We start from the raw sequence: 25,547 nt of genomic DNA on the forward strand, positions 1-25,547 counted from the left end.
ATATGTATGATTGCTATTCCGAACAAACACACACTCACACGCACACACACATAAAACAATGGTTTGTACGTCGTTTTCTGGGCGGTTTGGATACGAACAACGTACACAAATTTCATACCCAGCTCTGTTTCTTGTTCGTCTGTTGTTCGGAATGCAATCCGAGAATTTTATCGAATAAGACCAAGGTAGAATAATTTGAGGCTGGTTCATCGTTGCTGCAGGGCCAAATTATCTATTTGAGTAGGACTATTTGACTTTCGAACCAATTCGGCTGGAATAGAATAGTATTTCGGAAGAGCGAAAGGATTTTGGCATATTTCGGGTGAGACGATTGTTAGCTGAGACTCATAAAATGTCTCACTAAAACCAGTAATTGAACGTCATTTTATAGAGATATCAGTTTCCAAATATACTGACAATATGTACGACAATTGGCGAGCTAAATTTACCCCCTACAGATGTATCTGAATAACCATTATCCTTTTTTCATACCCGACCATACAAACAATGGGTTGAACGCTCAACAATTCCAAATTCGGCACATGTTTTCGATATGAAATGCAATGTATTTTTCACAGGTTGGACTCCCGCCCCAAGACTCACTAACGTTGGTTGAATTGAAATCCTGTTGCAGAAAGAAGTGTGCATGACATATTGAATCCAAATACCAATTTTTTTTTTCATTCATACTTCCTAAATGTTCTTTCCCAAATTCCAAGGCGCAAGAACCAAATCCATCTGGCAAAGGTTTCCTGGCAAAAAAAACTATTCAAGAGCTAAAGAACCACCCCAAAAATAAATGTAAAACTTCCTTTATTCCTCTCAATGGAAGCTGCGTTTTTTCCTCGTGATCCACTTCAATTCCGTCGTGTTTTTCTACTGCTAAGAAACTGCCATCTCTGCCTTCCTTCACCCACTAGCCAGCTGCAAACCCACACAGTCGGAGTAAATCGGACCGACCAGCAGCGGGATGTACACTTTTCGCACTTTTCCCCTCTTGCCCCCGCTCATAAGTAGCTTCTGCTGCTTGTGGTCATAAGTTTTTCACGCCCTGTCGTCATTTATGTTACCCGCCGTAACTCGGTCAACCCATCGCCGTTGGAGATGCTTACGACATCATAATAGGAAAGTTTGACTTTTTCCGGGAAACTTTCTTTTTCTTTCTAGTTCCGGCAAACACCGTGAACAGACCAGCAGCCAGATTTGACCAACCCTGACCCCCATGCTTCCGGTGCTGCGCAATCTTTCCCTAACATTTCGATGCTTTGCCGCGCAACGAAAAAATAAACCCAGTTTGAGGAAAAACATATTCAACAAAAGAGACAAAGTTTTTCGCCCACACTCGATGGACAGCGGGAGTGAACCATCGAACGCCTATCCGATATTAATTGAGTTCAGAGTGATTTCGAAAAGATCATCTTCAGCAACCATCCAGAGACAAAGTACGGCCCAACGGAAGCGGCCACTTGGTGAAGTGCATTTCGCGGAGAAACTTCCAGCAAATTACAATAATCCGCCCAAAGTCAGGAAGTCAATAATTTACTTCCGTTCGCCAAGGCTATGACTCGTGGTAGCCGTAATAGGAAAATGAAATAAATCGCATTAAGCGAGCACTCTTTCTTTTGCCATTTCTGCCAAGAGCCATACTTGCACATCGAAACTTTCTTCCACTCCATTTTCCAGTCACATAATCCAATTATTAATCTTGAATCCACTTGCAAAACGTTTCAATTATATACTTTTTCAAATAAGAGCCGAGAGGACGCGCGGCCCAGGCAGGATCGCCACAGCGCTAACCTAGTGGAAGGTGTGGAAGGCAACCGCCCAGTCCATCCCGTTCGGTTGAAAAATAAGGCTCACCGGAACAGGGAAAAGCGATGACGTTGGTTGGTACGCTGGAAAAACTTTTTCCGCTATTCCTACCGACTGGTGCTTTCCGCTTCATCAGTGCTTTACAGACACCCAGCCCCGGTCAGATGCCCCGTTTCGAACGACCGGGGACAAATAGTTAGCTTTCGACGTGCCTTTCAGAAGAAAGGACTTGCTTGGAATGTGGGAGGTTCCACTGGTAAATTGAGCCGCTTGTTCCGTCTAGTCCGTTTTTTTGTTTTTGGGCATTATCAGTGAACAATTTCCCAAAATCCAGCGACAGTGCAGATGCGGTCCAATTTCGGGAACACAGGGAAAACTTGCCATAATAATTGTTTCATTTTTCAGGTAGATTTCTGCTTGAAAGTGTTCGCCTCAAGATGCTTTCCACGGAAAAGGTAAAGGAAGAGTTCTTCCATTTTTTATTTTTTTCTTCTTCTTCCGAGCGATAAAAACAAACTGGCGGCACTCGAGGAAAAGGCAAAAACTTTCCAGGCTAGCCTGCACTTGTAAGCGGAACAGTTTGAGACAATGTGTAACGAGGGTCTGTTCCGGTAGGAAGCAATCCTCCAGCGAACGGAACAGGGACACAATGGATAACCAACACGCGGCTGGTGGCAAACTTAGCTCCTTATCCCATTTTGCCGGTCCATGGGAGAAAGGAACGGGACGGGATTGAAGCTTATTGGCATTCTTTGCGTGAGCCTTCTGCTACCGTTAGTGAGGAATCCGGGGAGATCCGGTAATTGAACGTGAAATGTTGGAAGATAATCTCGGGGTTCGGTGAGATTGGCAAATTTTGTGATTTATGGATGCAGGTAATCAAGGAATCGTTAATTGAGGTTACTTGCGGAAAACTTGTATCGAGATATTTTTGGAGAAGCTAGAAAAAAAAACTTTAAATTACGACTCGAACAACTAGGATGCTAATCTAGCGTAGCTTTAAGGTTTCTGTTAAAACTATATTAATTTATCTTGGTATATTATATTTGGTATTTCGGACAAAGTTTTGTATGCCTACTGTTAATTGCTATAAGCCCAGCCTTATATAAAATGGAAGAGATGTTTTGTAGAATTAAAAAACATTAGGAATACATCGAAATTCAAAATTGAAAAATTTCAAAAAATTGGTTCGGAATGTAAATTTAGCAGGAATGTTGACTTTAAGTTGAATCTAAATGACTTAGATTTATAATATATTTAGGAAAGGTATTATACTGTGCTAGGCCCCTTTTTTAATATAAATAAAAGCTAGGATAGAATATAGATAGAAAGATCTAAAATTAAACTTTTAAATATGAGTGTGTGCGTATGTGTATGTGCGTGAGTAAGTATGAATGTGACCAAAAATAAGCACATCGGTTACTGAACCGATTTTTTTCAAATTCAGTCTCAAATGAAATGTACAACGTTCCCATAGGCTGCTATTGAATTTCATTTAACTCCGACTTCCGGTTCCGGAGTTACAAGTTGAAGAGAAGGATCACGCATGAAAATTTCATATAAATTGGAATCAGCATGGCATCTAAAAGATGCAAAACTTCATAAAATGTGTTCGAAAATGTTTGGATTTATAGTTTCAGCTCACTGATGCCCAATCAAACCCACGTTGACCACATTGGACAACTTCGGCGGAACCGGAAGCTTCCGGAAAGTGGTTATGTTCCTGAGTTGAATTCACAACTGCTTCTCAGAAATGTTTGACTCGATTTTCACAAAATCAGTCTCAAATGACAGCAAGAATATTCCCATTGAATGCTATCAAATTTCCTTTGAATCCGACTTCTGGTTCCTGTGTTACAGGATGAAGTATGCCGCCACTAGGGTTCGTCGCGGTTGCGGTAATTACCGCAACCGCGCGGTATATACCGCACCCGCACCGCAAAAACTTCGGTGTGGTGAGACGCTTTTTCCGCGGATGCGGTGCGGGAAATGAGCTTTTACCGCGCGGTATTACAGCAAACGCACTTCAAAAAACAGATAATAAAGTCTGCAGTCTGCATTAAAAAGTGATTTAAAACCATAATGTTTACTATTTTAGAAGGATGCAACTAGATTTATTTTCTTAACGAGTGCTTAGCAATGTTATCGTTAGGAGAACACCTTTGTCAGAACTTCCTATTTTTACTTATTACCCTACAATAGAGATACATAAAAAATTGAATTGCTCTTATTTCCATACACGGTGTCTTTTTTCAACAACTTTATGCAAAACAATTCAGCATCTCTGAATCTTCAGGATATTAAAGAATGGACTATCCCCTTTTCATTTGCAACCAATTTCAAAATAATCCGTCGGGGAGTCTAGAGAAACTTTTTTTGAAGATTTTGTCGTGAAAACCTAGGTTTTAAGTTGGAACTAGTTCTCATTTCTGCTCCTAGATGGTGCTTTAGACATTCCAACAACATTAAAAGTAAGAATCTGATATATGATTTAATTGTCTACAGCTTTGTTAACAACTGAAAATCGATCTCGAATCATCCTGTCTAAGTTAGATTTACAGTAAAATTCATTAGTCATGAACTTCAATCGTTCGATTTGAACAAACTCGAAGAATCTTTTGACACCATTGCAATATTTGACGGATTTCATTGCAATGCATGGTTAAGAACCCTGATTATCTTTTTCAAAATTATAACAATAATAGTAACATAAGTGACAGTGAATAAACATCTTTGAGTTTTGTGCTCAAGATTATTTTTTAGGGCATATTTGAAGATTTTCATGTATCTGAGAGTATAGCTGCAAGCTTTTTCGTCTACTTAAATCATATTTTGCTTTCAAAGGGAATACATTTCACATAATCTATAATAAAAAATAAATACGTCAACATCAACTGTTCACTTTGAGAAATGATTCTGAAATCGTTACTCGTCCAGCATGGATCACAACAGCAAACGACAAAGAAAATTTGGCACTGGACCATCTTTGCTTATTGAGAAACGTCAATTTAGTGACGACTTCTCGCATAATCTATAGGAAATGACCGAAAATACAATCCAATCCAATATAATTTAATGAGGAATTTCGAATTAATCGTTACATGCTAACCACAAATTTTAACAGTTTTCAAAAAGCAGAAGAAAATAGATTTCGTGTACTGTTGTTTGCGTTCGTCTAGAAACGGTTAGTTCCAACATTTCTTCTGAAGGAACTTACAAAAGTTGGCTTAAACGAGCATAACCTAAAATATTCGGCATGTGTTCCTTTCAAGAACTAAATCTTACGTGAATGTAAGTAAAGCTTTACAGGTAAGCATTAGATACTCTTTGATGAATGGAAGTTACCTCGAATTTATCGGGAATGTTTGCATACTTGAACTAAAAGCAGAAATAGTTTTTTGTTTCTTCCATACACCCTAATTTTGAGTAGCTCAATTAGAATTGTCGACGAAGAAGTTCCAATGAATCCCGTCAAATATTACAATGTCACGAAATGTCGAATGGAGTTTATTGAATTCGAAATATTAAAATTTAAGTCAAATTTGATTTACAAGAAAAGGGGAACATTGGGGAGCAAATTCATTGAAGAATACATTAGTTTGGTTCACACTTGCCTATCTCCTTATTTCAAAGACATCAATGGTGCTCTATACAAGGTGGAATTTGGAATTACATTTTTCAGCTAAAAGTCGAAGCACTCAAATTCCTCAACTAAACCCACCTATTGGTAAATGAAATATGTGCGTGGAAGTTATCTTATAAAAACTAGGCCTCCTGTGAAACTAACTTAGACATAACTTCGTCAAAATCTTAAACAACTTTTCTGGTTGATTTCAGATCGATTTCCAGTTGTTAACAAAGTTGTAGACAATTACATTATCTATCATATTCTTACTTTTAGCGTTGTTCGAATGTGTAAAGCACCATCTAGGGACAGAAATGTGAACTAGTTCTAATATAAAACCTATGTTTTCACAAAAAAAAAGTTGCTCTAGACTCTCCGACAAATTATTTTGAAATTGGTTGCAAATGAAAGGGGATAGTCCATTCTTTCATATCCTGAAGTTTTAGAGATGCTGAATTTTGTTGTATAAAGTTGTTCTACTAAACACACCGTGCATAGACTTGTCAATGATTTGAAAAGAAATCCGAATATAATCTGTATTCGATTTATCGCTACTTGATTTTTGACATTGTTATTCAGTACTAACAGTATTAACTGTTACTAAGAAATAAAATCTATAAGCTGTGTCCAATATAATTTGGCACCATTATTTTTACTACATATTTTGAACACTTTTTTGTATACTTCAAAGTAAAGATTTACAAACGATCCTTTTAAAACACATAAAACGTACAATCCAATCATTGAAAAACAATTGAATTGTACTGTTAAATCCAATTTAAAAATGCATCATTTCTCCCAATTCCTCTTGGCATTCGTAGAATTATGAATCGTTTTCGATGACATTTCTCATCTGTGAATTTTGATTAATTTGGAGAACTTAAAAATGAACTAATAATACTTAGACTTAAACACCACCAAAAAAATGTAATTATCTTCATCAAACCAAACGAATTTGGAGGAATTGGCAGTAAATGAGACAAATGTATGAAAAGCGTCCAAAATAAGGAAGGGTCCAAATTAGGCCGATTACCCTATCAATCGATCTTCAACATCGTATTTCTATCTATTTATTTCTGCGTAGTCCGTTTCATGAGAGTCTTTCTCAAAAAGTATGCTACATAAGACGCGCACGGTCATTATTTGTCCAACTGGGAATATTTTCTACCAAATTAACAACTAATATTTTTCAGTTAGGAGTATTATGTATCTTTTTAAAAGCTTTCGAAGTTAGTTATCCTCTATTTGTAATAAAATTTCTGGTGTACATTTTTTGCAGTTTTTCTAATGTCCAATAACTCTGTACCGGTTGAGATGGGGTGGATTCCTGATTAGATGTTATGTCTAGAACGATTTTTGTCGTCAAATATGAGGTCGTTCTTATTGATGAAATTCAACTTGTTTTATAGCACTGTATTGGGATACTATTGAGATACTTCTAGCGCTGCTGTTTTTCCTTTATTTTTTTTTTAAATTTCCTTTAAGAATTAAAGGTGATTTTTACTATGTAAATGCGAAAAACTTTTGTTTTATTTTCATGTGTCAAAATCATTGTAAATATGAAAATTGAAAGTAAAAAAAAAATATACTTCATCATTTCATTTTTTCAATTAACTGAAGGATAATGAACATTACTGCACCCCAATTCATCTTAGCTCTTCTATTCATCCCACCCATTTGAATACATTAGTTAGAGCAGTGTTTGCTATCTCGATTCAACGAATTAGCTCAAATGATGTTGTACTCAGCCCGGGGACAACTTGACAGATAGTGCTTGTTTCATATATGTACCACTGATTTGATGGTGGCGCTAGTATGCCTTCTCCGTATGAGTACCACGAACAACGAAACGAAACAGTTTCAAGAGAAAAGCGTATTTCGTTACGTGTGTTATGAACGCCGTCAATGCAGCAAGAACAACATTTAGATAAAACGTATTCCAAAATGTGGATAAAGAAAACAATTATTAGAGAATAAATTTATCCCTAACTGGAAACTGTCAGTAAGGTACATAAATCTTATTATAAATTTAACAGGAAATCGTTATTTTTTTAGTTTTATTGTTGTGTGAAATGTGTAATCTATAAATCATTGGTGCTTTTTGCCCGAGAAATATGAATTAAAAACATATTGGCTCATTGGCCAATCAAATCACCGACCCTAACAAGTCATGAACCTATGACATCTTGTTTCAAATTAATCAGAAACGTCAAGAATTCTAGAATGTTGTTTGGGAATATAAACAAAATTATGTAGGATTTTCTACACAGTTAGCAAAATTGGCTTTGGATAGAATTTGTGCGCTTTTTCCAGAATTCTGGCAGCAAACCGGAAGTGCCCGGTTTTAGCAAGAATGCTGCCAGGAATGTACAATTATGTTCGACTCTTGCCAGAGTTTTGTTCGACTTTTGCAATAATTCTGTCCGGAAGATTTTGCGATGGTTCTGGTACTGATCCCTTCAGAATTCATTTCGCATTTTACTCGGCTCCAGCTCGACAGAAAACTAATGGAACGGCTTCTACCGGAAGATTTCATGTTGGTTCAATCTTGAAGATTTTCGAAAATTTCAATATAAGTGGAAGTGGCTCGATTTTGAAAGCCATCTTCTTGTAATTCTAAAAATCTAAATTTCTAAATATTTTTCTTGGATTTTTTAGATCCAAAATGGAATCTATGTTTCTGTTAAGGTATGGTGGAACGAGGACAGTTTCTAATTTTAACAGCGAAATAAATTCGGTGAAATGCTTAAATTGTTCATTTTTTACAGCTACAGAAACTAATAGATGGGATGCGCCTTTTTTAAAATTTGGTCCATTCGAGCCGCCATGACATCACCAAATCACCACAAATTTGCTTATGAATTCAATATATGGGAGCTGTCAAGTTGTCCCCGGGCTGGTTGTACTAGACTTTTCACTTCGTTCAAACGCGAGCATATTACATTTTCCAGGCAAAAATTCAACTGTGTTGCTTCTTAGGAACGAAGCAAAGATGATGATACCTATTTAAGCGCAATTCAGTCACAATTCGAGTTATCAATGAAATAGTGTGACATCCTGGCTAATGAGATGAATTAGAGCTCGTCTACCCTACATTTCATAGGACTTCGGCGCTATGCTATTTGGAGGAATGACAATGTTTTATCTTGTTTCGAATGTATTTGTCTCAAAATGTACGGCATTTTATTAATAAAAATTTCAAAAGTTGAATTTTTTCGTAAATGTTACATTCTGAGGAGTCCGTCAAAGTTAATTTTCGTGTAAATAAGAATAACATTTAATTATATATGGTTATACAAAATAAATTAATAATTTTTCAACAAAATTTTTAAAAATTGATGAATTTTACCGCATTACTGCCCGGTGCGGTGTGGTAAATTCCGTGCGGATGCGGTAAGCGGTGCGGTTTTATTATTTTTTGTGGTTGCGGTGCGGACTATCCATTTACCGCCCACATCCGCACCGCTACGAACCCTAGCGGCCACATGCAAAATTTCCATATAAACCGGTAATCAATATATGTATAAATGTTGCAAAAATAATTAAAATGAGTTACAAATTGCTTGAAATTGTGTGCCGACACTCTTATACCATTCGACTCACTTCGTTGAATTCGGAAAACGTAAGTACACTCAGGTTTTTTTACACGTTTTTTACGCGGTTTTTGAAATTTACGCGATTTTCATTTACGCGGATTTTGAAATTTACGCGGTTTTCATTTAGACGGCCTTCATTGCCCGCGTAAAAAAACCTGAGTGTATTCGTATGTGTGTATGTCGGTGTGTGACCAACAATTGCGCATCGGTTACTCGGAGATGACCGAACCGATTTTCTCCAAACAAGTCTCAATTGGAAGGTATAATATGCAGTTTGGTATAGTATCGCCCCCCCCCCCCCCCCCACTTACCCTAACACAATCACCTTTCATCAACCACCCCCCCCCTTGGTCGCCCTCGCACCGGCATTAAGGCATTGCAAAAAACAATCATTTTTGAAATCTGAAAGGCATCCTATTGTGATAAATATAGATAAACATGTGAAAAGGGCATAACGCAAATGAGAGTCTCTTTGTTTACTTTCTCTTCCGTCAATATCTAGGACGCATTTACGTTTGCTCTTAGCACAATATGCTAGACCATATCAGAGTCTTTCGATATGTATTGAAACAATGTTGGGAAGTTTTATGATGACGCCATAATAATCGAAAGAGAAAGTGAACACAGAGAGACACTCATTTGCGTTATGCCCTTTTCACATATTTATCGAAAAATAGCAAAGTAGAGTAGATGACAAATTTCATATCATTTGGACAATTTTAGAACTCCGCCCACTCTGCTTGAAGTTTTTGATATTCATGGGAAATTACAGTGTGTCCCACATTTACACACTCCTACTTTCTCAGAATAACTATTTTTCTATTCAAACAAACTGCATCAATTTTCTAACGCTTGTTTTGAAGCTTAATTAAACGATGTTTCTCGTTATGCTATGGCAGTTTAGGTGTAAAAGGTGATGTCCCCTATTTATAAGTTCACCTTACTTTTTTGCCTTTTTCACATAGAAAGGTTATGCAATCAATCTGAACATCGTCAACCTAATCTCGGTCTATCCCCCCATCACACACCATCCTTCCCTAAACCCACCTTCCCTCATCAATCACAACCCACCACCCCCCTCCCCCCCCCCCGAAGAAAATTTCCTAGTTCCTCCTAAAAAAACTTCCCTAGTAGGTTTGTAAAACCAGTGGAAAATTTGGTTTGAAATGATTTTGAGTTTGAAACTAATTTTAAATTTGTTAACAGTGGAAACTTTTTGGAGGGGTCCGGACCCTCCGAGCCCTCCTCCTGGATCCGCTGCTTGGTTCAAGTGTTTCAGCTACGACACATAGCTTCTCAAGTTCGTGGCTGTCGATCCATTGCCTGTATGCGTAAATCATACTGATTATGTAATGGACATTTCCACCATTATATTGAACATAACCAGCCATGGAATCGTACACAAAAAAACCAGTCATAAATTCATGAACAAAACGTCACGATTTCGTGAACTGAACATTTTACGAAAACCATGACCAAGTTCCTGAAATCATGAATAATAAACCTCGAATTTATGAAACTATTTGTGTTTTCAAAAAAACTAGTTCGCCCGGAATATATACATGGCGTTACATTAAAATGTTGTTGTTCCCTGGACATGTTTATTTTTTGCTGTGATTCTAGTTCATGGTTTGGGAATATACAGCCGACAGTCAAATGATGTTCATGATTTCAAGAGCTTATTCGCGATACTTGTGATTTCTCATCACATTATTGCGTTATCTTATGCATGAGTTTACTGTCGCATTTTTCTGTCAGCATTACATATTACGTATTGTATAATGAACCTTTCAAAGTCGAAATTTTGGACCACCTCCGAATTTTTTTTCTGGATCCGCTTCTGCCAGGAGGTATTAGATGGAAAGCGATAACAAGAGAAACATTCAACATTCTTCTAAAACTTAACAGTAATATAATAATAGATGAACTTTTGGAATTATATAGATGTTATTTGTTTGGATAACAACGTATTCTACTTCTATTATTTCCTTTAAACGACATTAAATTAGCTAGAGATTACTATGTAGCGAAAGTTATAAAAATTCTTGTTATGAAAGGATTTGTAATATAAAGAAAGGAAATCTGTCGGTTCTCATGGTAAAGAGGCACAACTCTGCTGTTGCCGTGAGACATGTTGGCAGATTTGACCAATTCGTAGTAACTCTGCCTAAGCTCGACTCCTACCAAAAGAAGATAAAATATTTGTCCAGAAGATTTTAAGCCTGTTCCTAATGACCCTATCACTTCTAGTTTTCCGATCTGTATATTTTAAATCCTTGCTCTCACTTGAGAACTATGGCTCTAAATTTTCATAACTTGCCCTTCTAAGTAATGTTCAGCTAATCTGATGTCGTTAAAACGGAAAAAAGAAACTTTGCAAGAACTCTTCATTACACGAATGAGAAATATGAAAATAGGTTTTTGGAATGCATGTTCCAAAACGGTTTTAATCATATTATAGTTTTTATGTTAATTTGTTATATTTTTTTGAGTGTGACCTACTGAAAAAGCAATACATCATGATGGAATCTGCTACCATAATTAATGGGTTATTTGCCCTAGAATGAAACACATATATTGAAGTTGGAAGTTTCATTTATAGAAAAAATGCGTATGAAACATATGAAAAAATCCCTTTGGCAAACTAAAAAAATATAATTATAAACATAGTTTAATAGTGAATACCAAAAACTACACGTTTAAATTTATTATTTCATGGAAAGCCTGAGATATGTAACTCCGGCTTTAGGACAACAAGTCTTGAGGAATGACCAATAAGAGATCACCTGATCGCACCGTAGCAGCACGTTCATAAGGCGACCAGTTCAGCAGTCACATAACTATCGGATGACATACGAGGAAACTGGTTCGATGTGGAGTGCCAACGAGCAACAGATGAGAAAAATCAGACTAGGAGCTTATTGCTCAAACTGGTTTTATGTCAGAACAGTGTAGTGAACTGAACGCCGCTGAAAAAGACAATCATGACAGGGATGCATAAGGCTTGAGAATTATGGACTAGTATGCTAGAGGCAGTGTAAAAAATATTCAGGAGTTTTAAAACGGCACGAAGTGATCATCCACGCGATCGTGATGATGGATGAAAAAAACTGCATTCGGAATGGTTTGTATTCTACAGACTCGACTGTGATAATTATCGAGACATAAAGCGCCTCAGTGCCGCTTATAAGCTACTCTTCCGTGTTCTGTTTAGCAAACAGCGCTTATTGACAGAATATTTTATCAGTGATTACCACAGCGGGTTACCAGAAGACAAACTACGGACCATTGCCTTATGACAATACTACTTGCGGGCTGCTGATCAGATTAAAAGATAAATTGAAGGAGACGCACTCAAAAAAATACGATACGATACAGTGTACGAAGAAACGAAACCATATTAAAATGCTTCTTGGTTTCGTGTAAGACTTCGGAATTGGCGTCGATCAGAGACTAAATGACTAGACATAAGTTCTACCAACCTACTACTTCACTGCTAAATACTATGATGAAGAAAAGAAAATGGAAAATGACCCTGTAGCATGTACGGATTATACACGCAGACTTGCGTCGGGAGGCTTTTGGGCACGTAACGCCTAGATAGACAAACTGCAAGGCGTCGTCGACTTTTGGGGAAAGCTTTGCTCTCGCTGGAGGTGTGCAATCGAAGAATATATGTGTAGCATGATTGGAAAGTGGCTTCCAGAAAATCTCTAATGCATTCGACCATGCTTTGCATCAAATATCCGGATTGTTCGGTCGCTACAAATAGTAATGTTTTCGAAAAAAAATTGATTCCTTTCCTAACTATTTTTTCTAAATCTATTTTGGAACACTCAAATAGCCCGAAAAGTGATAATAAATTTTTCCTACAGAAAGAGGAATTTCTATTTTTTCTTGATTCTTGGAGTTGCTCAGAAGTTATTGTTTGTCTTAATTTTTCATATAAACCCATTAGAGTTTCACCCAATACTACAAATAGAGATTTTTCTATAAATTGAAAAAGTAATTTTTGGTGAAAATCTAGGTGAGCATTGAGGTGAGGTCAGAATTGATTCAATATATTGTCCTAAAAAAATAGATATCGGGCCCTATTCTCACAATCACGTCACCTGGTGAATTGAAGAAAATTTCCTTCTAGTCACTGAGTAACGTCTATGAGAATAGGGCCCATCATAAAACAAAATTTAAAAAGCGAGATAACAATTATTTTTAAGCATAAATCCTACAGTGGAGATAATATATCACAATTAATAAATTTACAAAGTTAATCTAGATTTTTTTGAATGCACTATAATTTACGTCATCAGTGAACCATAATCCACTACCGAATTCAGGCGAGATAAAAAAAAGAAATATTATATTTCGTAAATATTTTGATCTGATTACGTAAATTCAAAAGAGATACGAATTTTTATTGTTTTTGCCTTTCTCATATAGAAAGGTTATGCAATCACTCTAAAAATCGTCAACCTAACCTTGCCCGGAGGGCCGAATGTCATATGCCATTCGACTCAGTGCGTCGTGGTCGGAAAATGTCTGTGTGTATGTATGTGTGTATGTGGAAAAAAATGTCACCTCTGTTTCTCAGAGATGGCTGGACCGATTTGCACCTGGTCTTAAATGAAAGGTACAACCTTCCCATCGGCTGCTATTAAATTTTTTGTTGATTGGACTTCTGGTTCCGGAATTACGAGATTTGATGTAATTTCAAAAAAAAAAATTTGGCGAAAATTGACTTTTTTTGGACCTTGGCACCTTGTTGCCTTTCTCATATAGAAAGGTTACGCAATAGGGTGTCCCAAAATGACATCATGTTAAAAAAGTCATCGGGCTCACTTCTTAAATGAAAGGTTAGGGTATTAGGACCACTTTCTTCTTCGGAGTAAGTTTACTAAAACGCTTCCTACTGGTGGCGACTTTTGATTTTTTGAAAAATGGGCCGATTTTGGATAAAATTTTAAATTTATGCCTGTTGAAGTGGTCCTGAACTGTTTTAGATTTTTTCAGCTTTTTTTTTATTTTTCTGGAGATCCAAACGGAGAAGTTTGATTAGTTAGTTTGTACAAATTTGGAATTATAAGAGCGGCAGGGCCATTAAAACTTAGTAAAAAGTGAAATTTTTGGTGTTTTTCAGTATTTTTTCTTCAAAACTGGGTATCTACAAAATTTTAAAAGTACAGAAAACACTTTATATAGTTGAGCCGAATTCAGGGGCGTAATTTTGCTGAAGAAAGTGTATAGCTACGGCTAATGGGGTATAAGTTATTTACGTTTTTGTTAAATAACCTTTTGACATTTTATGATATTCATAAAAAATAACACTGTTCTACAAAATAATACAACTTAAGTGGGCTTAGTCCGCATATTATTTTTCGGAAAATAGAGGGAAAAAGATGAAAAATGGCGTTTTTCGCTTATCTCTAGTACATCAGAATCCGTTTTTATGAGCATTTGACGATTTTTTTTTAAAATATTTTCTATATTAATAGGGTTTGAAAATCACTAAAATTAAACAAATATGTCGAGTTAATGGCAAGTTATGGCGTATATTTGAAGGCTGAATTGATTAACGTACTTACATTTTGTATATAAAGTCTTATTTTCATGTTAGGAACTTTGAAGCGGAGAAAAATGCAGAAGAGTGAGGTGAGTGTTGAAAAACTGATATTTACTGTTTAGATCACATAATTCCGATATAGTCAAATTTGGGGCAAATATCCTCGAAAAAGTTTTACAACAGAATACAGCGCATCTTCTGACCCAATCGTTTTGTTGAATCGCCTCCTAGAAGTAATTATGGAGAATTAACTCTTCAAAAAATAATTAGAGACTTGGCGTCATTAGCAAAGTTATTATTTTTATACTTTAAGTTACAAAAAAAATCATCAGTTGCTCATTAAACCTCGTCCTGACATACTAAAGACGTACAGAAAACGTCATTATTCATAATTTTCCTTCTATTTTTCGAAAAACAATGTGTGGTCAAAGCACATTTGAACTGATTTACTTTTTGGAACAGAATTATTTTTGATAAATTGCTAAAAATGTCAAAGGTTATCTACCAAAAACTTAAATAACTCATACCCCATTAGCCACAGCTATACACTTTCTTCAGCAAAATTACGCCCCTGAATTTGGCTCAACTATATAAAGTGTTTTCTGTACTTTTAAAATTTTGTAGATACCCAGTTTTGAAGAAAAAATACTGAAAAACACCAAAAATTTCACTTTTTACTAAGTTTTAATGGCCCTGCCGCGGTTATAATTCTAAATTTGTACAAACTAACTAACCAAACTTCTCCGTTTGGATCTCCAAAAAAATAAAAAAATGCTGAAAAAATCTAAGACAGTTCAGGACCACTTCAACAGGCATAAATTTAAAATTTTATCCAAAATCGGCCCATTTTTCAAAAAATCAAAAGTCGCCACCAGTAGGAAGCGTTTTAGCAAACTCTCTCCGAAGAAAAAAGTGGTCCTAATACCCTAACCATTCATTTAAGAAGTGAGCCCGATGACTTTTTTAACATGATGTCATTTTGGGACACCCTATTACGCAATCACTCTAAAAATCGTCAACTTAATCCCGGCGATTTTTTTTTACTTTTTTAGGCGTAGGTAGGAGTATCCAGTTAGGGGTTGCTACTTTAAAATTGAAACTAGTTTAAAATTTCTTAACAAGTTGAAAATTTTCGGCAGGGTCCGGACCCCCCGGATCCTCTTCCTTGATCCGCTGCTGGTTTTAAGCGATGTCTCAGTGTCGACACATAGCGTCTGAAGATCGTGGCTGTCGATCCCTTGTATGTATGTGCAAATCGTACTGCACATGTAATGTACATTTCCACCGTTGTATTGAACATAACCAACCATGGAATTGTAGTTTGGACAAATGAGAAAGGCACAATAGCACCACTAGGTGGATTAAAACATGGGTTTTTATATCTCAAAATGAATTTTTATGGATTTTTCCACTAGTTAATAGTACATTTTATTGATTTTGTTTATTTTTGGTTTTTTGTTCAGTTATAAAACTTTTCACATTGAGTTTTGGATCTTCAAGAAAAATTAAAACTGAAATAGCTCGTATGTTGAGAATGACTCTGATTTTTCAACAATATTTTCCCAACATAATTCTTAAAATTTACAAAAAAGTCCAAGTTGGAAACATTTGAGGCTAACGAATGTAGAATAACGATGCTTCTTCTTATCCAGTGCTCTTTGTGGTCTATTCCGGAAGCTTTCGACTGTAACACTGTGAGTGTCTTTCTCTTGAGACCTTGACCTTGCGCAAAAAATTTAATGTTTTCTTAAATTGTCAAGCGATGGAAAATAAGCAAGAATTAATTAAAAACCCGAGTATGATGATCATAATATCCAAACCTCTATGTTTTTTTATTTCGATTATAGAGATTTTAATCCTATGTGCAGGGTCGGGACTCGAGTCCAGGTGCACTGCGTACAAGGCAATCGATTTAACAACTACGCTACGCCCACCCCACCTCTATATGTTCATTACAAACAGATTTCAAGTAATTTTTGTCTGCTGTTCAGAAGATGCCATCGTATCGTCGAAGCGGTACCAGAAACTGCGTCAGGACTCATGAAGGTTTTCAAAGCTAATCCAGGAATTTCGGACATGGGAAGAATTCTTCAAGTATAGCGCTATCAAGCAATCAAACTGGACCGTAAAGCAAAACATTATGGCCAAAATCGCGGGTCTGAATGACGTATGATCATGATCTGAACAAATTCAATAAATGCAATAAAAGGCTGATAAAACGTATGTCAAATTTGACTTTAAACAAGAAGTATAAAATTGTTATTGCGGACAAGTTTGCCGGAAAAAGTGTATCATCTGGCAGTAAATTTGCAGTTATAGCCATAAGACTCCAAATTTCATCACAACCAACAACGAGTTATACATCAATGATGGTCTGAAAAGCGTCTAGCGGCTAATTAGGTATCACCGGAGCTCTCCCCAGTTTTTGCCAGATTTGGCGAGTAACTTATGAAGTTGTATCTAGTTTTCTTAATTATAATAATTATCAACTGATTTTTTCCAAACAACCTGTAAGTGATTTAGCTTTTATTTCAAGCCCCATAAGCATTGTTGGTTCGGTTAGAGAACTGGTTCCTGATTTATGTGAAAATTTCTTTGGAGCCTACTCTCGATAATTTATCTCACATGTACTCTTCACTATAATGTAATACTTGGCATTCGAAATGGTGGATATTCAATTTTGACCACATTTCAACCAATTTCACACAGTGCACACAAATCTTTGCGAATGTCATAGTGTTGCCGAAGTGCATGTAAACAAACATGCATTTACAAAAATCTTCCGGACAGGAAATTTTGGTTCCTGTGGTATTTTTCACGTAACTGTGAATTACAATAGTTTCGGTAAAACATGATGATGAGTTATGTTCTACCATAGACCATGCGGTAGACTTGGGTGCAACGCCCAACTCCTACTCTGCAGAAGGCAAAGAATTCTTCACATTTCCTTTCGATCATGCCCATATGAGCCTGCCTAGTTCTAGTTTTCCGTTCTAAGTTTATAACTGATTCACTCTAGAATACCTATCCGTCTTTCAATTTCATTGCTTTCGTTTCTCTTAGTCTCAAATTTGCCGAAAATAGCCAACAAAATCGATACAGTAAATAGTGTAATTTCATTCTGTACGAAGAAAGCTACCAACGTCCAAAAACTATACATTCTGGTTAATTTGAAATTTTAAATTTTGATGTAGGACCCCTATATTGAAAACCCTGATCCATATAAAACTCTGGTTCCGGTCACTTTGATGATGTTACAAGTCCAAACCTGAAACCTATTCCGGCACTGAATCTAAATACATCAAAAGAAGTCGGATTTACTCATAGTTTGCATCGGTTGAACGACCCGACTGTATGACTTCGTTGCCGGAAAAGACTTTCCATTAAGTTGGTGGAATATTAACTGAGTACACCCGCTCTAGAAACGTCTTAACATCGCTACACAATAAGTATTACACATTTCTGTGCTACCACAGCCCTGTGACGTCTCATCCTCAACTATTACAGAACACAATTCGCATGCAGCTAGACGTAATTGCCAGCATCTACAACCCTCGCAGTGAATAGAGAAAATGCTTTGCTCTTGTACCTACCTACCTACATTTCTTCAAAATTTTGTGTAAAGTTTAGACACTTTGATCCCTGGATGTTTACTTGTCCCAAAGAAAAGAAAAGACGGAACCAGCAGCTTCCTTTATGTCAAACAATGCACAGCAAGGAAACCTCGGTAGCTCAGGGTGTTCGGATCCGAAGAAACAACGTATTTTTCGTAGCAGACGATAATCTCGTGCAGCTCAAACTGCAAATTATTTTTATTTACTAATTTCCCTTCTATATGAATTCACAAAGTACTTACAATTAATAGTTTTTCTTCTCCTCGTGCTTTAGACGGATTCCTCTCTCGCTATTCTTCGCAAGTATTCTGCCTATTTTAAATTTGCATTTTTGTTATTTTTATCTTTAATTATTCATTCTTTTTTTCTTACTTACAGGTACTACACAAGAACGCAAACTGCAAATGATAGACTTTTTTTCACCCTTTTCGCCGATTTTACCAGAAAAAATATAATTTTATTTATGAATTAAACAACCCTTCACCAAAATGCTAATACTGTTTTGTTTTTGTTTACATCTATAATTGTCATTAGCGCAGTTGGCATTATAGACTTGGTACGTTGCTAGACCGACAGTACTCCCGCATCTGCTTTCGTCGGGAACAAATCCCCAGCCCGTAACTTCGTCACCGGATCTTGAACAGGTGCGAATTTACCATCACTTACTTCCATCACTGCTAAATTAGCAACCCCACGCCTGAACACTCCATTGCCAGTTCTAACCATCGCCTGTCGGATTACTCCATCGGATCCGGTTATAGGTTCTTCGACGATTCCACGAGTCCAATTCTTCCTATTTTTCCCGTCCACGATGAACACTAAGTCGCCTTTATTCAGAGGTCTGCAGTTCCGATGCCATTTTGTCCGTTGGTTTATGCTAGGAAGATACTCCTTCTGCCATCTTTCCCACATCTTGTCAGCCAGATACTGTGAACGCGCATACATGTCGCGTAATGCTTCAGCCATGTTAGTCGGTCCACTTACTGGCATGTCGGAAGATTTTACTGTTCCCCGGAGGAAGTGATTTGGAGTTAGTGCTTCAGTATCCGCCGACTCTTGTGGTATGTAGGTCAATGGACGTGAGTTTATCATGTCTTCAGCCTCTGCTAACGTTGTCAGTAGGATTTCATCTGTCAGTTTCCTACCATCGTCTAAAACCATCATTGCTGCTTTAACTGACCGCACCATCCTCTCCCATATTCCACCCATGTGTGGTGTTCCTGGCGGGTTGAAGTGCCACCGGATTGTTGGGCTTGTCACTTGCTGCGCACATGCTAGATCTATCTCCTTCTTCGCCTTCATCATTTCGTTACACGCCCCTTTGAAATTTGTGCCGTTGTCCGAGAAAAACTCTTCTGGTGCCCCGCGTTGGCAGATGAATCTACGGATCGCCATGAGGCACGCTTGAGTGCTCAAACCATGTACGACTTCTAAATGGACAGCACGAATCGCCAAGCAGGTGAACAGTGCGATCCACCGCTTCTCTTTGCGTCGGCCTACCGTGACTCCAATTGGACCAAGGTAATCCACCCCAACTGAACTAAACGGACGCAGGTTTGGAGTAACTCGCTGAACAGGAAGAGAGGCCATTTGAGGTATTGCTGGATGACATCTATGTACTCTGCACCACATGCACTCTTTCATCACTTGCTTTATCGTTATCCGCAACTTGGGAATATAAAACCGCTGCCGCAGTTCATTGAATACGGTCTCGCGATTTGCATGACCAAATTTTTCATGGAAATGGTGGATCAGCTTCTTGGTTATTTCGTGAGTTTTTGGTAGAATTATTGGGAATTTCATGTCGAATGAAGCGAATTCTGACTTTTTCAACCGGCCGTTCATCCGTATCACACCATCGGTGTCTAAAACTGGAGAAAGTTTAAAAATCTCACTCGATTTTTCAAGCTCAATCGAAGATTGTCCGAGTTTACAATTTCGGTTTTTTAGCAAAATTTTTACTTCGTCTGGAAAAGCTTCTGCTTGAACTTGTCTCCAAAGCACTGTCTCCGCTTTCTGCAGTTCCTCTTGCGTAAGCGGCATTGGAATAGATTTGTATCCACCTTTTAGTAGTTTCAGCTGGCCTATAGTAGCAACTAAAGTGTATATCGGAAGTCCTACTCGCTTGCGCCGGCAATTTTCGATAAATCGCCCTACAGTTGCTGTCGTACGAAGCAATTTAAGCCAGCGGGAAACGTTTTGTACGTTCATCAAACGCTCTGGAACGTTAACGTCGTGGAAAAGAAAAAACGCTCTCATCTCCTCCTTTGTACCCGGAGCTGGTAGCACCTGCCTCGGCCAGTCCTGCTCGAGTTGGTACATAAGTTCTGACCCTTGAAACCATGGTCCATCCGATTGTAGCGGCGGTCCTTTGCCCCACTTAGTAAGCACGTCAGCGATGTTGAATTTCGTCTTGACCCATCGCCAGTCGGATACGCTCGTCAACTCCACTATTTCCCCAATCCTAAACGCCGTAAATTGCTTATAGTTGTGTTGCTCAGAACGGATCCAGCTAAGTACCGTTGAAGAATCGGTCCAAAGAAATCTTCGCTGAATGGGGAAAGAATGACTCGACTGAATACTGTGCATTGCTCTGGCTCCGAGCACTGCCGCCATAAGCTCGAGACGTGGAATCGATTGACGCTTTAATGGCGCCACTTTCGAACGTGACATCACCAAAGAACACTGAACTTTGTCGTTTTTAATTGTCCTAAAGTAGGCAACGCAACCGTAGGCAAACTCACTAGCGTCCGTAAATATATGAAGCTCTATTTGCCGATCAGCTGAGACACAGTTAAAATAGCAACGCGGGATACGAATAGCATTGACTTCCGGTAGCAAACTGGTCCACCGTTTCCATTTAGCAAAACTACTGTCATCAATTTCATCGTCCCATTGGCAACCTGTGCGCCACAAATCCTGAACTAGCATCCGGCCATGAATGGTAAATGGGGCGAGCAGACCCTGCGGGTCAAAGAATCCCATTACACAGCTCAACACAAGTCGTTTTGTAGGTCTCGTAGCTCCCTGCAGATAGGGCCGCAAGTTTTCCCGATGCTCGGTGGAAAATGAAAATACATCAGAGACTGGATCCCAAATTATACCAAGTACCCGTTCGGTTTCATTCGTTTTATCTCGGTGAAAATGGACAGTTCTTTTGGTTGCCGACTTCCCCAACCTTTCGAGGACTTCGTTTGAATTAGAGACCCAGTTTCTTATTTCGAAACCCGCCCTCGAATGGATCTCCCTTACCTCGCTTGCACGTCGAATTGCTTCTTGTACTGAATCGGCGCTGTCGAAATAATCGTCCACGTAATGGTTTTCGACTATAGCCGCGGTTGCTTCTGGGAACTTATCTGCATACTCACTCGCGTTAAGGTTCTTCACATATTGCGCTGAGCATGGTGAACTCGTTGAACCGAAGGTAGCCACATCCATGACGTAGATATCTGGAGGGTTGAGAGGGTTGGTTCTAAACAGAAAACGCTGGGCTTGCTTGTCCTCATCTCTTATACGGATTTGATGGTACATTTCGCGGATGTCTGCTCCGAAAGCGATCCGACGTTCTCTGAAGCGGTTGATTACAGTCGTGAGCGGTACCAGCATATCTGGCCCTGTGAGGAGTTGCGAATTGAGGGAAACGCCCTTCACTGTTGCCGCTGCATCCCATACAAGACGGACTTTTTCTGGCTTTCTCGGATGAAGAACTACGTTTAACGGAAGGTACCAGACTTTAGGATTGTCGGTTCCAGACAACTCATCTTCAGAGGCTAGGTGAGCATAGCCTTTTATCTGATATTCTTGAACCTGCTTGCACACATTTTCATACAACTTCGGCGACTTCGCAAGTTTTTGTTCCAGATGCTTCAGCCTTCGCATGGCCATCGGATAACTGTCCGGAAACTGCGGATCATCACATTTCCATAACAGCCCGGTTTCAAAATGTTCACCGACTCGCTTGGTAGTACGTTCCAGGATGTCCCGTGCTCTGCGATCTTCCTGAGACTCCTGCAGCACTGTCACGTTGCTCTCCTCAACAGCGTAGTAGGTCTTCAGCAAGCTATGCAGATCTTCATTGGTCACTCTTTCGTGGAAACCGACAAGGGGTTCGACAGGGAGAGTGTCTACTTTAGGTCCGTACACAGTCCAACCAAGTTTGGATCGGACGGCGATTGGTTCTCCCGGTCTACCCATTCTAGATTCTATCGGTGCGAATGTGTCAATATTGTTCAGACCGATGAGTATGCCTGGGCGTTGCATCTCATATGAGTAGATTGGAAGCTTTTTCAGGAACTTGTATTGTGCTGACAACTCTGCTGCCTTTAGTTCCTGGTGCGGGAGCGTAAGTTCATCTACTGTTCGCACCATTTGCAGTTTAATTTTGTTCCCCGATCCTCGCGCAGAAATCCAGAGATTCATCCGCATCGAATTGCTTTCTACACGAGTGACATCTGCTGTCCATTTGATGGTAAGTGGTTCGTGGACACCAGCGACGTCCAAACGGTCGGCCAGAGACTTCTCGAGTAGAGTGACGGAGGCTCCTTCGTCTAGAAAAGCAATTGTGTTCACCGCCTTGTTTCCATTGTACAGCGTCACTGGTAGCATACGAAACATGATTCGCTCGTTTGTTCTTATATGTGCATTGATTGCAACCGACTCTACTCCATTATGCAACAAATAATGGTGACGTTCTCGACAGTTCCCGACTCGACATCGAAGATTGAACTTGCATTGGGCAGTTCCGTGATCGTTTAGGCACACCTTGCATAACGTGTACCGTTCGACGATCTTGATTCGATCAGCCAGTCTCATTTTTTCAAAATCCTGGCAGAATCGTAAACGATGATCGGTTCGATGGCAGACTTTGCACTGCTTCCTTTTCTGTTCAGTTATTTGGATCGCTTTAGTTTGTTCTTCCTGCCCGCCGTGGTGATTCAGCGTTCCTTTCTCCCTGGCTCGGTTTCTGCTGGATGCTTCATTCGACAACGGTTTGTAGACTGCACTGCCCACTCCAGCATTTGCTTCACACGCTTCGGATACGATCATTGACACGAAATCCGTAAACGTTCTCAACGTCACCACACTTTTGCGTTTCTTATAGCGAACCCACTCCCGCTTGTCGCGCGCTGGAAGTTTGTCAACCAGCTCTTGAATCAGCAGTGGATTCATCAAATGTTGGTCAAGTTCGGCAGCCTCAAGATGGTCACACAGTTGTTCCACTGCATTCCCGAATGGGATGAAACTTGCCAATTTGTCGGCTTTCGGAGATTCTAGCCCTCTTACTTTCTCCAGGTAGCACTGTAGCAGTTGTTCAGGTCGCCCATACAGTTGACGTAGCTTTTCAATTGCTTTTGGGACTGATCTGGGTAACAGCAGTTGACCGCGTACGCTGTCCAAGGCAGGACCCTTCACACTTTCTTGCAACCTCACCAGATTTTCGATGTCCGTGAAGCCACAAGCCTGATTTGACGCTTGATATGTTCCTATAAACAACGGCCATTCTTCCGGGCGTCCGGAGAAAATTGGCAATTTCTTCGTAATGCCTTGCCTTGCCGCCATCTGCATCCTCGTCGGTCCAGCTTTCCGTTGCCCCAGCCCGTGAACGCTAGTTTTGCTTTCCACCTTTCGCCTTTGCTTCCTATATCCCGGTATTACGGCTTTCTGTGCAACGCTTTGTGACAAAATCTCAGGCGCTTCCGAATCACAGTCGGAATCCCAGTCAGACGAACCTTCTTCATCGCTATATTCCTCTTCTATCTCGCTTTCATCGCATGACCGGTCGGTTTCTTGTTCATGACGCTTTTCTCCTTTCTTTAGGTGGTGTTCGTCCTGTTTTTCACATGCCTCTTTGGCTCCAACATTTGGATTGGGCAGCGGTGTATGTACTACGGGTGCAGATTGTACTAATTCACCCGAGAAGCCTTCTTCCGGGTCTTTCATGACCAGCTCGTTGATATGCTGAGCTTCATTTTTCGCTGGGTCGGAAAAAATTAAGCCGTCCAACCTCTGTTGTATGTGTCCCATTCGTGCCTCGTAAGAATCGCGAATCTGTTGTATTCGATCCACATGAGCCATCTTTTTCTTCAAATCTTCCTCATACATTTCTTCTTCTTGTTTAGCCTGCTTCTCTCTTAACACTTCTTCCATTTTCGATCGCTTCTCCTTAAGGGTTCGGTCCATCTCCATCCGCTTTTCCGCCAGGATTCGCTCGATCTCCATCTCTGCCTCTTTTGCCTTTTGCTCCTGTGCTAACGCTTTTAGTTTGCGTTCTAGAACTGAACTGGTTTGACGATCGGACTTCACGCTAGACCTATCCGAACCATCATCCGTTGCAAGCGTCTTCTTACTTCTCTTTTTCGCGGACTCCGCTTCCCGCTTTTTGCGATAATCATCGGCCTGCAGCTGGCAAGCATCCGCTTGACAGTACCAATTCTTTTTGGCATATTTATCCACTGATTCCAAGCCCACGCAACGACCGTGGAACCATACATCGCAGGAATCACAGCAGATCATTCCCTCGGCAACAACCGACGTCTGATGACACACCCCGCACGGTGTTAGAGTGAAATTCGCGGCTCCGTCCATATTTGAGGTTATATCCGTTATTAATTTTTGAGTTTGTTCGGATCCGAAGAAACAACGTATTTTTCGTAGCAGACGATAATCTCGTGCAGCTCAAACTGCAAATTATTTTTATTTACTAATTTCCCTTCTATATGAATTCACAAAGTACTTACAATTAATAGTTTTTCTTCTCCTCGTGCTTTAGACGGATTCCTCTCTCGCTATTCTTCGCAAGTATTCTGCCTATTTTAAATTTGCATTTTTGTTATTTTTATCTTTAATTATTCATTCTTTTTTTCTTACTTACAGGTACTACACAAGAACGCAAACTGCAAATGATAGACTTTTTTTCACCCTTTTCGCCGATTTTACCAGAAAAAATATAATTTTATTTATGAATTAAACAACCCTTCACCAAAATGCTAATACTGTTTTGTTTTTGTTTACATCTATAATTGTCATTAGCGCAGTTGGCATTATAGACTTGGTACGTTGCTAGACCGACAGTACTCCCGCATCTGCTTTCGTCGGGAACACAGGGTGTAGACAAAACCATTTGAAATGGGTTCCATTTCCGGAGTGTTATTTTTAGGTACATCTTTGCATTTACCACACGGAACACAAAACGAAAATGTTCGTTGTTGTTTTGTCTATTATAGCTTTACTACATTTTTATGAGGGATAAGTTTCTCCTGTGAAGGTGCCACCACTTCGGATCGCAACAAGCTCCGGTGAGCGCAAAACCATTTCCACCTTTTCTTCTGTTTTATTACCCA

At 39.0% G+C, this 25,547-nt stretch overlaps 1 protein-coding gene and 1 long non-coding RNA gene across 2 annotated transcripts; both read right to left on the reverse strand.

Annotated features, from left to right (window-relative positions):
- Nucleotides 1-18,339: 18,339 nt before the first annotated feature.
- Nucleotides 18,340-24,720, reverse strand: LOC131680854 (uncharacterized). Its single transcript, XM_058961567.1, has 2 exons — nucleotides 18,584-24,720; nucleotides 18,340-18,519 (listed from the first exon to the last, which is right to left on the reverse strand). Exon 1 carries the CDS (start codon nucleotides 24,718-24,720, stop codon nucleotides 18,772-18,774), a length of 5,949 nt encoding a protein of 1,982 aa, XP_058817550.1. The 3' UTR covers nucleotides 18,340-18,519; nucleotides 18,584-18,771.
- A 6-nt stretch (nucleotides 24,721-24,726) lies between these two features.
- On the reverse strand, nucleotides 24,727-25,269 carry LOC131684945 (uncharacterized). The gene is made up of 3 exons (XR_009304714.1): nucleotides 25,079-25,269; nucleotides 24,945-25,014; nucleotides 24,727-24,887 (listed from the first exon to the last, which is right to left on the reverse strand). It is a non-coding gene; the product is annotated as an uncharacterized LOC131684945 (long non-coding RNA).
- Nucleotides 25,270-25,547: the final 278 nt, after the last annotated feature.

The sequence above is a fragment of the Topomyia yanbarensis genome, chromosome 2 (genome assembly GCF_030247195.1).
Source record: "Topomyia yanbarensis strain Yona2022 chromosome 2, ASM3024719v1, whole genome shotgun sequence".
Lineage (NCBI taxonomy): Eukaryota > Metazoa > Arthropoda > Insecta > Diptera > Culicidae > Topomyia > Topomyia yanbarensis.